Source organism: Lethenteron reissneri, chromosome 21, assembly GCF_015708825.2.
Source record: "Lethenteron reissneri isolate LAM-NWPU_2019-01 chromosome 21, ASM1570882v1, whole genome shotgun sequence".
In the NCBI taxonomy this organism is placed as follows: domain Eukaryota; kingdom Metazoa; phylum Chordata; class Hyperoartia; order Petromyzontiformes; family Petromyzontidae; genus Lethenteron; species Lethenteron reissneri.
The window spans coordinates 11,018,570-11,030,947 of record NC_083799.1 but is presented as its reverse complement, the minus strand read 5'-3'; the positions used below and the strand labels follow the sequence as shown (position 1 = coordinate 11,030,947).

The 12,378-nt window shown below is 44.7% G+C and overlaps 2 protein-coding genes across 3 annotated transcripts in view; both read left to right on the top strand.

Annotated features, from left to right (window-relative positions):
• LOC133345238 (RUN domain-containing protein 3B-like) overlaps nt 1-12,378 on the top strand; it is a 77,408-nt gene that overhangs the window by 52,128 nt on the left and 12,902 nt on the right. For both annotated transcript variants that reach the window (XM_061555827.1, XM_061555826.1), the window contains 2 exons: nt 5,075-5,164; nt 8,818-8,898. In XM_061555827.1, the coding sequence (XP_061411811.1) occupies nt 5,075-5,164; nt 8,818-8,898 (171 nt within the window). The remainder of the gene's footprint in view (nt 1-5,074; nt 5,165-8,817; nt 8,899-12,378) is intronic.
• Nucleotides 2,794-5,003, top strand: LOC133345239 (uncharacterized). The gene is made up of 2 exons (XM_061555828.1): nt 2,794-3,015; nt 3,198-5,003. Exon 2 carries the CDS (start codon nt 3,638-3,640, stop codon nt 4,646-4,648), a length of 1,011 nt encoding a protein of 336 aa, XP_061411812.1. The 5' UTR covers nt 2,794-3,015; nt 3,198-3,637; the 3' UTR covers nt 4,649-5,003.

The window sequence follows — 12,378 nt, the reverse complement described above, 5'->3', positions numbered from 1 at the left end:
TGATGCAGTCCGGACTCCAGGCTCCCCACACCGACCCCGAGTCCTCTAGCCACGCCCTCTCGTGGAAGCTTCCCGATGGTTCCCGTACATACCCACGTGCTCCGCCCGTTACCTTTGGCCCAGATTGAACCCTTCTCATTGGATAGTAGTTACCCAGCAGTGACTATGCAATTACCCCTCGTCGTCCCTTAGATGGCGCTCTCTCATTACACTAATGTACAGGGCAGCGAAACAACGATTTTTCTGCAAAGTTATATTTCCCCATGCATTGATCAATGTCTGAACAAACACGATTTTATGTTTCACTCCAACTTCTTCGTGTATCCTTGCGGCCTTCAAGAGGTTTGCTCAAGGTAACCCGTTCCCATGCAAGAACATCAATTATGCAATATTACCCTCCTAAACAAAGGCAAAGATCTCCCATGTAGCCTATACAGGTTGTTGGGGCAAGTACATTTAGCAGGGGACCTTTGAAGAAGGCCGGCACGGTGCACAAGGAGGTTGTGTGGTTAGCACTACACCCGACCACCTTTGTCTCCCCGAGTGCCGATGTTAACACACCCATACACTCACTCATTTAAGGCTGCATCGACCTTGGGCAGTCTGAGGACCAGTTCGTCACTGATGTTTGCCATGAGCGGGAATCGAACTCGAGTCGCCGCAAACACACGTAAACATCACATGCTGCATGCAACATCAGAAATACATGGAAAAACCCACAATGGATTGACATACATCACTTGATTAGGGGTTATATTTCCTATGTGTTACTCTTTGGTTCTTTCGGTAAAGTCACGTATAAAGATAAAATAATAAATTAAGTAAAAGCCTAATTTATTGTTTTCTCTTTATACGTGACTTTTCCGATAGAACCAAAGATTAATTCCTGCAGTCACGAAAGCTCCAAATTAAGATTTCCTATGTGTATCTTAACAATGTTTGATGTGTTTATTAGTTTTGGAGTGCCACTCCTCTTGCCTAATTGTGAATACAAATCACTAACTGTTCAACTCAATATTAATTAAATGAAACCTGCTTTGCATATCCCATGTCTCGCTGTCATTGCCAATATTCAATGTGGTTGAATTACAGTCATCCAATTTACTGACTCTTCCTCGAGCTGTAAGGTGTCTGAGAGGGCATGGTGCCCTTCATTTCTCCTGGGCCCTCTGGGGTACTAAACACCCAGACTGGAGTAGTGGCGAAGTTGTGCACTCCACTTTGAATTTCACTTATCTGAGTTGTGATTACGTTTTGGTGAAGGGCCTTCCCTTCACCAAACTGCACTGACCAGCATGGCGTAGTATGGTTTAAACAGATTGCCATTACCGACATGGCATGTGGAGGCCTTTATCTAGTAGGCTTGCAAAGAATGTAAGTCTTTATGAAAAAATCTCACATTCCTCCTATGTGCAAATACTCATTGAAATTTAATTTGCCAACGTTCCTATGCAGGACTCTCCATAACAGGAGTCTTGAGACTCGGGCATTCCTGGCTAAATATATAGAATTATCATTATTATTGTAATATTCATGGAGGGAAATAGTCACAAACACCTTCAAACAGCATGATATATTCTGCAGGGAATGTCTCGCAGATGCCAAAACCAGGTCAACACATTTCCCAAAGGAGAATATTTAATCTCCAGAAAATCAGTTGTCCTTCATTCTTTTTGCCCCTTGAATAATAAATACAATGCTTCATTAACTAGGCACTTTTCTCGAATGGGTGCCACATTCACAATCAGGACTTATCTCTTGCTGATTGTTGTCAATTAGTCAGTGTTCCATTATCTATTGTGGGGTATTTAATCGCCGGTGTGATGTCCCCATATGGTTGCGTGGTGTTGTGTGTCCTTGCAATGAGCGCACACTCCTGTTGGATTTGGAGGTGCCCTCTCACCTGGGTCGTATCTCACCCTCACATCCCTCACTGTGCACTGTTGGTACACACAACTAGCTTGCCTTATGCTCAATCTCGGGTGGTGGGGGGGGAAGATACCTTATATTATTCAAATAAGTAGTCAATCCATACTCTTTGGTTATTTCGGTAAAGAAACAATTGCAATGTTTCTTGCTGTGGTTGTCCCACCTGATGACGGACGCTTGTGTTGCGCCCGAAACGTCGTGATTTAATTTATTTTATACCTAAGTGACTTTACCGAAAGAATCAAAGAGTATGGATCCCTGCAGTCACAAAAACTTCAAATCTAGATTGAAATAGCCAATCGTTTGCTGATTTTGTAGGGACATAAGAGTTGTATTACACTGTGTAACAAAAATATTTTCCTGGGTAGTAAGTGTTATTTCCGAATTGCTTATGCCTCAAAAGTACAGAAAATGGCTATTATTCCCCACAAACTTTGCTTTTGTGACCAGCACAGTGATATTTTAAAATTTACCTATTTTCTAGAACATTCCAGATCGATTTTGATTTTAAACTTTCGTGACTGCATGAATTAATATTCTATGGTTCTTTCGGTAAAGTCACGTAGATAGAAACAATATTAACAATAAAATAATAATGATGAAAATTAAAATTAAGTGATTACAAAAAAATATAATATCACGACATTTAGATCGCAACACAAGCGGTCGTCATTAGGAACGGGGGGGCGGACTATACTGAAAGAACCATACAATATGAATTTCAGATAGATTCAGTGCTGAGTAAACATGTAGTAACTTCTAGAACATTCTAGAACTTTCCAGTAATATAAATAGCAGTATAAATACAGGGGCCTTAAGCCCACCAGTTCATTTTAGTTCCAGCTGCCTACGTGGATACATATCTGCAATTTTCTGAAATGGCATCAAGAGGCTGCCAGCATCTGGCAGACGCATTTTGCTATGTCTGCGGCCAATTTATCAAGGCAAGAGAGAAAAAGTACTTCGTGGAAGCATCTGCTAAGATGTGTGAGGCCTACAAGGCATATTTCTGCATGCCTGTCGGGGATTAAGACAAACTTTGGGCACCTCATTTCACCTGCGAGCAATGCAAAAAAACTCTGGAAGGTAAGATGTACAATTGTTGCTCAGAATTTTATATTCTAAATTTTTTTTATTTGATTTGTGAAAGTTTTTCATTTTGAAATGTTTTACAATTTTCAATTTAATTGAAAAAAGATATCATGTATGAAAATGTTGCGACAATCTCTTACACATTAGTCATGGGTGAAATACATGTATTTTTGTAGGATGGTACAGAGGGGAAAAGAGAGCTATGAACTTTGCTATCTCAAGAATTTGGTGGGAACCCACTGACCACTCAAGCAACTGCTACTTCTGCATGGTGGACCCTTCCAAACGTCGTACTGGCAAGAATGTACCAACTATCACGTATCCGGACCTTCATCTATCACCCTGGTGCCACACTGCCATGAGCTCCCCATATCCACTCCTCCGGAGAAAGAGCAGCCATCTTTAGAAGAGAGCAGCAAGTCACAGCGAGGAAGACGTTGTAGATCCAGATGACAATTTCAGAGGTGGAGCTGAGGAGAGAAACCCATACTACAACAAAAAAGACCTCAACGACTTGATCAGAGATCTTGGTCTCGCCAAGTCCAATGCCGAACTTTTGACGTCTAGGCTCAAGCAGTGGAACTTGTTGGATGAAAGTGTGCAAGTCGCAGATCAGATGAAGTGTCACCAACATTTTTGCAACTTCTTCACCCATCAAGATGGGCTCTGCTTCTGCCACAATGTGACCAGTCTGTTCGAGGCAATCGGAATCGCCTGTAACCAGAATGAGTGGTGCCTCTTCATTGACATCTTATCCAGGAGCCTCAAAGCCATGCTTCTCCATAATGGTAACAAGTACCCGTCTCTTCCCCTGGCTCACTCGGTGCACCTCAAAGAGGATCACAACAGCATCAAGACCTTGCTCGACGCCTTGAAGTATGATGAGTACGGCTGGGAGGTTATCGGAGACTTCAAAATGGCGGCATTCCTGATGGGTTTCCAAGGCGGTTATACCCAGTTTCCCTGCTATCTTTGCCTTTGGAACAGCAGGGACGCCAAGGTGCACTACCACAGGCGGGACTGGCCACAGCGGACCGAGTTCTCTGTGGGGAGGAACAACGTAAAGTGGGAGCCACTGGTGGACCCCCGGAAGGTGCTAATGCCACCACTGCACATCAAATTGGGCCTTATGAAACAATTTGTCAGAGCTGTAGATAAGGAGTCGACAGCCTTCAAGTACCTTCAAGACTTCTTCCCTACGCTGTCTGAGGCAAAGGTCAAAGCCGGTGTCTTCATCGGACCACAGATAAAGAAAATCATGGAGTGCAATGCATTCCCCAAGAAGCTCACAAGTAAGGAGAAAGCGGCTTGGAACAGCTTTGTCGCAGTGGTTCGTGGCTTCCTGGGCAATCACGAGGTAGAAAACTATGTGGAGAACTACGGCACAATGGGCTGTCGTATGTCCCTCAAAGTCCATATCCTTGATGCTCATCTTGATAAATTCAAGGAGAACATGAGAGCGTACTCGGAGGAGCAAGGCGAGCGCTTCCACCAGGATATACTGGACTTTGAACGCCGCTATCAAGGACAATATAACGAGAACATGATGGGAGACTACATTTGGGGGCTGATTCGTGAAAGTGATTTACAGTATAATCGTAAATCTCGAAAACCTACTCACTTATAAATCTTTTCTCGTGTTTTTTGTCTTACTTTAATATAAATACATGTTAATTGGTATGCATGTTGTTGTTTTCTGACTTGATGTGAACGAAAAGATACAAATTCGCCCATTTTCTCATTGAAAATATGTAAATTTCAAAATATCACTGTCCTGGTCACAAAAGCAAAGTTTGTGGGGAATAATAGCCATTTTATACACTTTTTAGAGCATAAGCAATTACGAAATAACACTACCCAGGAACAAAAATTGTGTTACATCGTGTTATTATTAAAATTGGGCAATTGTCCCATGATAAATGCTTGTCCGGACGAGATGCCCTCATCCTGAGCTAAATGGATCCTCCTCAGCCAGATTGCTGCAAGGCGATTGTGTGCACACGAAATGTAACAATAATGGCATGTGGGTGCCGTTGTTGTCATGGGCCCACAGGAGGTTTTATGGAGAAGGAGCAGCCATGCTTGGAGACGAAGCCCTTCTGCTGGCTGGAATGTTCTTGGCCCTCAACTCAATTGATTTCAGGTAAATTTGCCGCAACATTTTTTCCACACTGGCCAAGCTCCCCACTCCTCTGCCTTTTCACATAAATAGAATGTACGTGAAACAGCCTTTGTACGAGGGCCCTCCGCACAATTTAATGGCCAGATATTAACTACCTCGTCTGTTGTACAGGAGGTCGTGGGTGCGATTCCGACCCTAACGCCTGCTTTATCTCTCCCCGTGGTCGCGCAGATTTTTCTCCGTGTCCTCCAGTTTTTCCCCTCCACATTTAAACACGTGCATTTAGGGCATTTGGCTGCTATACATTTCCAGATGATGATAAGCCACTTCGTTGAGCTATCATTTGTGGTCAGGTAGCTTCTGAAAAAGCACTATTTAGCTCAGTGGGTCTGACCTGGTAAAATAAAATGAAAACCTGTAACATCTGTGATTCATGGCAGTCACTCATCCATGCACTTTCCAGACTCAACCACCTGCGTAGCTTCTGATATTTAATGTGGTCACAGGCTCCAGTCTTTTCAAATCCTTCCAAATTCCCCACGTCTCTCCATTCATTACCCCCACAACCTCATGTAACAACTGAACAGATGTACACTCAAACAAAGACCCCCCCCACCCCCCCCCGTATAGCCTTAACAGACTGTTGGGGCAAGTTATGTTAGCGAGCTCCTATGAAGGCCGGAACGGTAGACGAGGGGGTGGGTGGCCAGTGCCACGCCCGACCACCTTTGTCTCCCCAGTGGCGATGTTTACACACCGCACCAGGTACTCATTTGAGGCTGTCGAACTCACAACACACTCGCACAAACATATGTTAATACATCTGACACAAGAGTAATACAGCAATACGACAGGAACAATGAATGATACAGTGAAGAAATATTTCAATCCTGTACTGGGCTTCCTCTTGGTCGACTCAGCCTCAAATGAGTACCTGCTGGGATGTCTAAACATCGCCACTGGGGAGACAAATGCGGTCGGGTGGGGTGCTGTCCACCCACCCCCTCGTGTGCCGTGTCGGCCGACTCGCTAACATCACTTTCCCCAACAATCTATTAAGACTATACAGGGCATCTTTGTCTTTGTTGGCCAGCCACCCATCCCCTCGTGTGCCTTGCCGGTCTCCATAGGTAGGTGTTCGCTCACAGCCCTTGCCCCAGAAGTCTGTTGAGGTTCTTTGCCCGCATTTCCTTGTAGCCTGGCACTCGGAGTGCCAAATATTCTTGCCTGGGCTATGAAGGTTATCGGTCTGGTTTGCGTTTTGAGCGTGTCATGTCTCAAAACAAGCCAATTATATATAATACAAGAGACTCGTAAATGTGCAACTAGTGTGTCCAGCCCTAATTCGATTGGATGTCAGACATAGTAATGCGTTATGTTGGCTGCCATTGAATTACATTATTACGTTTTAGTAAACGTGTGAATTGTTCGATTAAAGTCTTTTTGTGTAAAGTGTTAATAGTCTTGGTCAGGGGTCGGCAACCAAAATAACAAGAAGAGCCATTTCTTTCCAATTCGGTACAAAATTCAGTATTTCAAGAGCCGCAATGCATCTTAGTACATACTGTACATACGTACATATCGTCAAGAAGCAGCCCGTAAAGAGCCGCATGCGGCTCCGGAGCCGTAGGTTGCCGACCCCTGGTCTTGGTTATTTCGTGCACGCTTTCTTTCTCTGGTGTGAAACATTATTTGTTCGATTCAACCCGAATCCAGGTCCCCTTTTTAAAGATACATTTTTGTTTCCGTGTGCTGGTTCTCAACAATGGAAATTAATTCATGAACGAATGTCTTTCATTTTTCAACCATTAGGTTTCATCCTGTACAGAAGGTAGCTCATTTAATCCGAGTGTACTTCCACGGAGACTGCACGCTCTACACTCGGATAATCTGGGGTAATTTTGCAGTCAAATTGGCCATGCCAAGCCTGTTTTCAGCACCCTTCTTTGATGCATTCTGCCTTCCTGTTACATGCATTAGCATTGCGTGTGTGTCTGTGCGTCTTCGTTGGTCGTTTAGTGTGTTCCCATGACTATGTTGATGTCAACACATATTTCAAAAGCATTGTATTGATAAGTCATTTTTCTCGGCATTGACATCAAGGTAAACTAAGCTAAACCTTTTGTTCGAGGACTACGCCTAAGACTCACCGTTTTTCACAATGTTGAGTGTCTCAAGGCCATGCAATGGATTCTCACCTTTGTTGTTGTTTACCTGTTGTAAATAATTACTCTCAGTCCTGTTTACTGCAGGGCACCGGCAGCTGCCGATGGTTCAGGTCTTATGCAAGGATCAGCTCCACAAGTGATATCTTTACTCGCAGACTTTCTATGAGAAAACAGTGGGAAACTCATAGCAACAGTCCAATGTGGATGGTATTCACTAAGTGGTGTACATTAGCCTTCTATTGTTGCTAAGCAAACTCATTGCGTCACTCCTCGCCATGGCTGCCTCTTCTCCAAAAGTAGACTCACCCTTCTGGGACGGTTCAACAACTCTTTCTCTCTTTGGCTTGGGTTTCTCTCTGTCTTGGATTGCTACTGGGGTTTCTTGGGTTTTTCTCAAGACCTCACTGATTGTAAGTAACCCTTTGGGGTTGGCATGTACGCAATGCATCAACCCATTTCGATCATCTTCATAGCTGAAGCAATAACTACTTCTTCGGCTATAATTGTATCCAATTTGAGACACAATCGTCGCATATCTCTGGTACATGTGATGATCATCAGCCATGTTTGATCCATGGCTGGATGAAGGCTGTCAGAAGTGTCACCTCTCATGATCCTGAGGTGTAACAATTTACCTAGCCAACTGCACATGGGTTGATTTCATTTCTCCATCTCCTCGGTGGATGTTTTCTCAGAGAGGTTCCAATCCTTTGCTGCAACTCCATCATGAATGTATCAGAATCTGAATATTTATACTGCAGGAGGAATCCGGTGAGCTGTGAAGCTCTTTTTCACAGATGTCCAGTCGGGGCACTGGCTCAGAACGTTACAACAACAAACAGTACAAAAACACGATATGAGTGCAAAGTACAGGAAAGGCAAACAAATAACAGGAACACAAACACATACAAATAAAACTAAACCATCCCTATCCTAACAGACAAAGCCCACTGAGGAATTAACTTATTTTCACGCCCACTTTTCCTAATCGCTTGAATTATGTCACGCAATGCATACAAAATAATAACAATCGATGTGTGTGCATGTGTTATGAGAAGTCAACACACGGTGTAACATGAGGCTTTAGTTTCACAGCAGAGTTAACTCCTCAAGATGAGGGGGAAATGTAGCCAGCAACCAGGACTAAAAATCACACGTAATAATTCGGGGACTCAAAAGTTGATTGGTCCACACCCGAGACAGCTTTTCTTAGAGCCTAGTCTCCATTGGTGTTGGACCAGATGACGCCGATAATGATAATGATATCATCATCAGAGTTGTTTTCGTTTTGTTTGCATTTTGACTGCTTGTGTTGTGGTTATTGCAAACATGATGCCTTGTATAAAGGTGTCAGTTTTTGTACCAGTTTAAATGGTAAAACCCTACTATTATATTTTGCCACTGGTAAAGGAGGTCTCATAGTTAAAAGCCTGATCGTGTTGGCATCGTTCTGTCCGAGGCTCGGTGTAAAATGCTGCTCATGGATATTTTTCTCGTTTCTTACAGCTTTTGCTTGAAGGGAGAGGACCTGGCGAATGAGAACAACGCAGTCATTGACTACACCCCGTACTTAAAATACACGCAGAGGTACGGCACCGAGAATTGCATTGCAGGCGTCTGTTAATCGATTGGACTGAGCCACGAGGCAACGGGGAATTTGCCGTCCCGCAGCCGGTGTCTCGCGCTGAGAGCAACTTGCATGAGGTTGTCGCTGAATCCAACGTGAGAGCTTAGGTGAGTGCCGTCGCTCAAATCCATTGGAGTAAATGCATGGAGGCCTTCCTCATGGCCCAGTTCAACTCCAGTATATCTCCTGTGCACCATTCTTCATGCTCATGAAGAGTATTGCAAGATCTGCGAGATATATATTAGTGACGCTATCGTGGTTTCAATTACAGGTGAAACAATGCAGCTATTCATCAACTCAACATTTCCTCTTTTTTTCTTGAGCTTAGCCCGAGACAACTCTGGATTAAATTGCTCTCTTTTTCTGAACACGCTTTCAACCTCAAATTTCTGGTCAATGGGGAAACAACTTAACAGTCTCACTGTCGTCATGCCCCTTACTCCCAGTAAAGAAAGGGGGGGGGGCATATTGGGTAGACTATTCATTCCCCTCAGAACTGTTGCACGTTCTGCTTTCACAGGAAGTCGTGTATAATTTTTCATTGATAAGAGAATTGCCTCCGAGTGCATGAGCATAAATTGCATCTATTATGCAGACACCCTTGGTAATAGTGCATTAGTTTTTGTTTGTTTTATTTATTAAAATATGAAACCTGGATAATCCTTTGAAATGGAACATCTGATTTGCAAGGGTGCCCAGGGTGCTTTCTGTAATTAATGTTTATGTTATAATGTGCAAGCATCAGTGCCATATGTCACGTGTTAACCTGCACTGAGACCTGCACTGAGACACACATCCGCCCTCTCCCGGAGCCATGTAACAATGCATCTATTCATAAAATCACAGTTGATTCTCACGTTCACAACACACGTGTAGTGAATCACACAGAGACAATCAAAGTAGGAGGTACTTTATTTATTATCGCCTTCCCAGCCACAAGGATTAACGAGACTATGGTCAGGACAGCTAACAGGCTGCCTGACCAACAACGCCGACGAGGAGGTGAAGACGGTGACGAAGACTCCAGCAGCACGACGGTTACACTCCAACAACAGCCCCGAACGCTCGCACGGGGCTCCCCTTTTATTCATCTGCCCTTTCTAGAACCCACTGGAAGGTTCCCGGGCTTGACCACACGTTCCCCCCTCTATCCCCCTTGTCTCACGTCCCTCTTCCCGGCTCATCACATCCTGCTGGCAGACAGGGCTACTACACCCGCCGATCCCCTTCCGCGCCAGCAGCGCTAAGCGCCACAGTGACACATTCACGCGTGTGAGAATCGATTTTGCAAGCGACACGCAAGCGACATGCTTATCGAGTCAACACAATTATTAGCACCCTGACAAATGAGAGATGAAAAATAACGTGCCCGTTGAATAAAAAATCATGGCCCTGGATCTTAACAATTCACATAATCTATTTGTGTTGAAATGTCAACTCTCCTCGAGTGAAACACTCCAAGGACAACCACTTACATTGGCTGGGATGCATTGTGGCTGCAGTGCATGAATAACTATTGTTATAAATTGAGAAATGTCCGTGCAATGGGAGACCAGGTTCTCGTATTAACAAGAGAACACGACACTAATGGTTTAGGTTGAACATGATTTCGGCAGATTCCTCAATTTAAGCGACCTGCAGTCAAATTTACTAAATAAAACATCCTAATAAAGCATATGTGGCGTTATTATGAAGGTATTACTACTCGTTCTGTAAAACGTGGCGTAGTTGTACAAACACATTCCTGCGGAGGGAGCTGGTAGGAACGTTGGGTTGCTCGGTCAATGGCCAGGGTCAACGGCGGCGTGGTGTATTCCGCAAATATGCCCGACTGTGAGGGCGTGCACAAGCCGGCGTGAGTAGGTTAAACGTTGAGTTTTATAAGGGCACCATGGGGTGACCAGCCCCTCCCCACCCAGCCCCACCCCTCCCACCCCCCACCCAGCCCCACCCTCCCCACCCAGCCCCTCCCCACCTTCCCCACCCAGCCCCTCCCCACCCTCCCCTCTCCACCCAGCCCCACCCCTCCCATTTTTGGATGCACGACGGACAGACGGACACAATAATCCCCTGTGGGCTGGTGTAACCAGGAGGTTCCTACCAGTATTAGCGAATGGTTTGACAGATGCACAACACTTAATGTACCATCACTCTCCCAACGGCGTCGATGGCAAATCAAGTTTGTCTGAGTGCATCTGATTCCATGGTATATATATATTGTTTTTTATCTATACATAATTCCTGCCCTCGTAAAAAAAAAATCTGGACGCATTATAATTACGATTGTTACGATCACCCCATCTGAAGAGCGTCATAAATCTACATCCGACATCGTGACACACTGCGTGCGCATGTCTGTCACATTATCTGCCGGCCCTTTAAGTGCGTGGTTTTGCCCCCAGTCTATGGCAGGGCACGTGAGCGTTGTGAGCAGCGTTGCGTGCGTGCACATATTTGTTTGGTTATTGCCGTCTTGTTGGTTGCTTGCAGAATCTCATGCGGCAGCTCGAGATGAGTCTACATGTGCCCGCATCTCAGCCCCCTCCCGCCATCTCTCGGCTCTTAATCTCACTGCCTGTCCAGAGGCATACCTCTCCCAAATTTGTGTTATGATAGAAGTGTGAAATTAGTCTTTTGCTTCACACGTGTGTGTGTGTTGAGTGCACTGTAACGGAGCTCTAATGATTTATACGTTCGGTGAGATTTGTTGACAACCGTTGCATAATCACTGAAAAACACCGAATAACAGGTCGCCGTTGCAATGTATTGAATAAATATGTAGAAAATATACAGTTCTACCGCATGTCCACGTGTACATTTGTGCACAAGTACCCGTGTTTGCGTGTGGCACGGTGGTTATTGTACTGTGCTACACATGATCCCCGTGGCGTGGGTACAATTCATGGTCGTGCACAACACTGTCCAAAAATGGATCTGCACTTTGCCTGGATCTCCCTTAGATTAGTTGAACACATGGGCTCTCGCGACCAATATCATCCATAATAGAGGTTTTTGGGGGGTGGACGAGGGTTAGATCCTATAAATATATAAATGTGTCGCTAAAACCCGCCACCACCCGACACAGCCAACTAGTAAAGTTTGTCACGTAAACAGAACGTGGCCAATTCGTCACTAGTACAGCACACCAGTGTGTTGGAGAGCCAAGCCACAAATCTGGCTGTTGCCTGATGAAGCTAGTTGTAATTACTGCCGAAACGTCGTACTCAGATTGTAAATGTTGTCGCTTGGCTCTCCAACACACCGGTGTGCTGTACTAGTGACGAATTGGCCACGTTCTGTTTACGTGACAACCCTTACTAGTTGGCTGTGTCGGGTGGTGGCGGGTTTTAACGACACATTTATATATTTACGCGATCTAACCCAAAAAAAAACTATATTATGGACTCCCTTAGTTTAATGCAGCCAAAAGCGAGCATCTG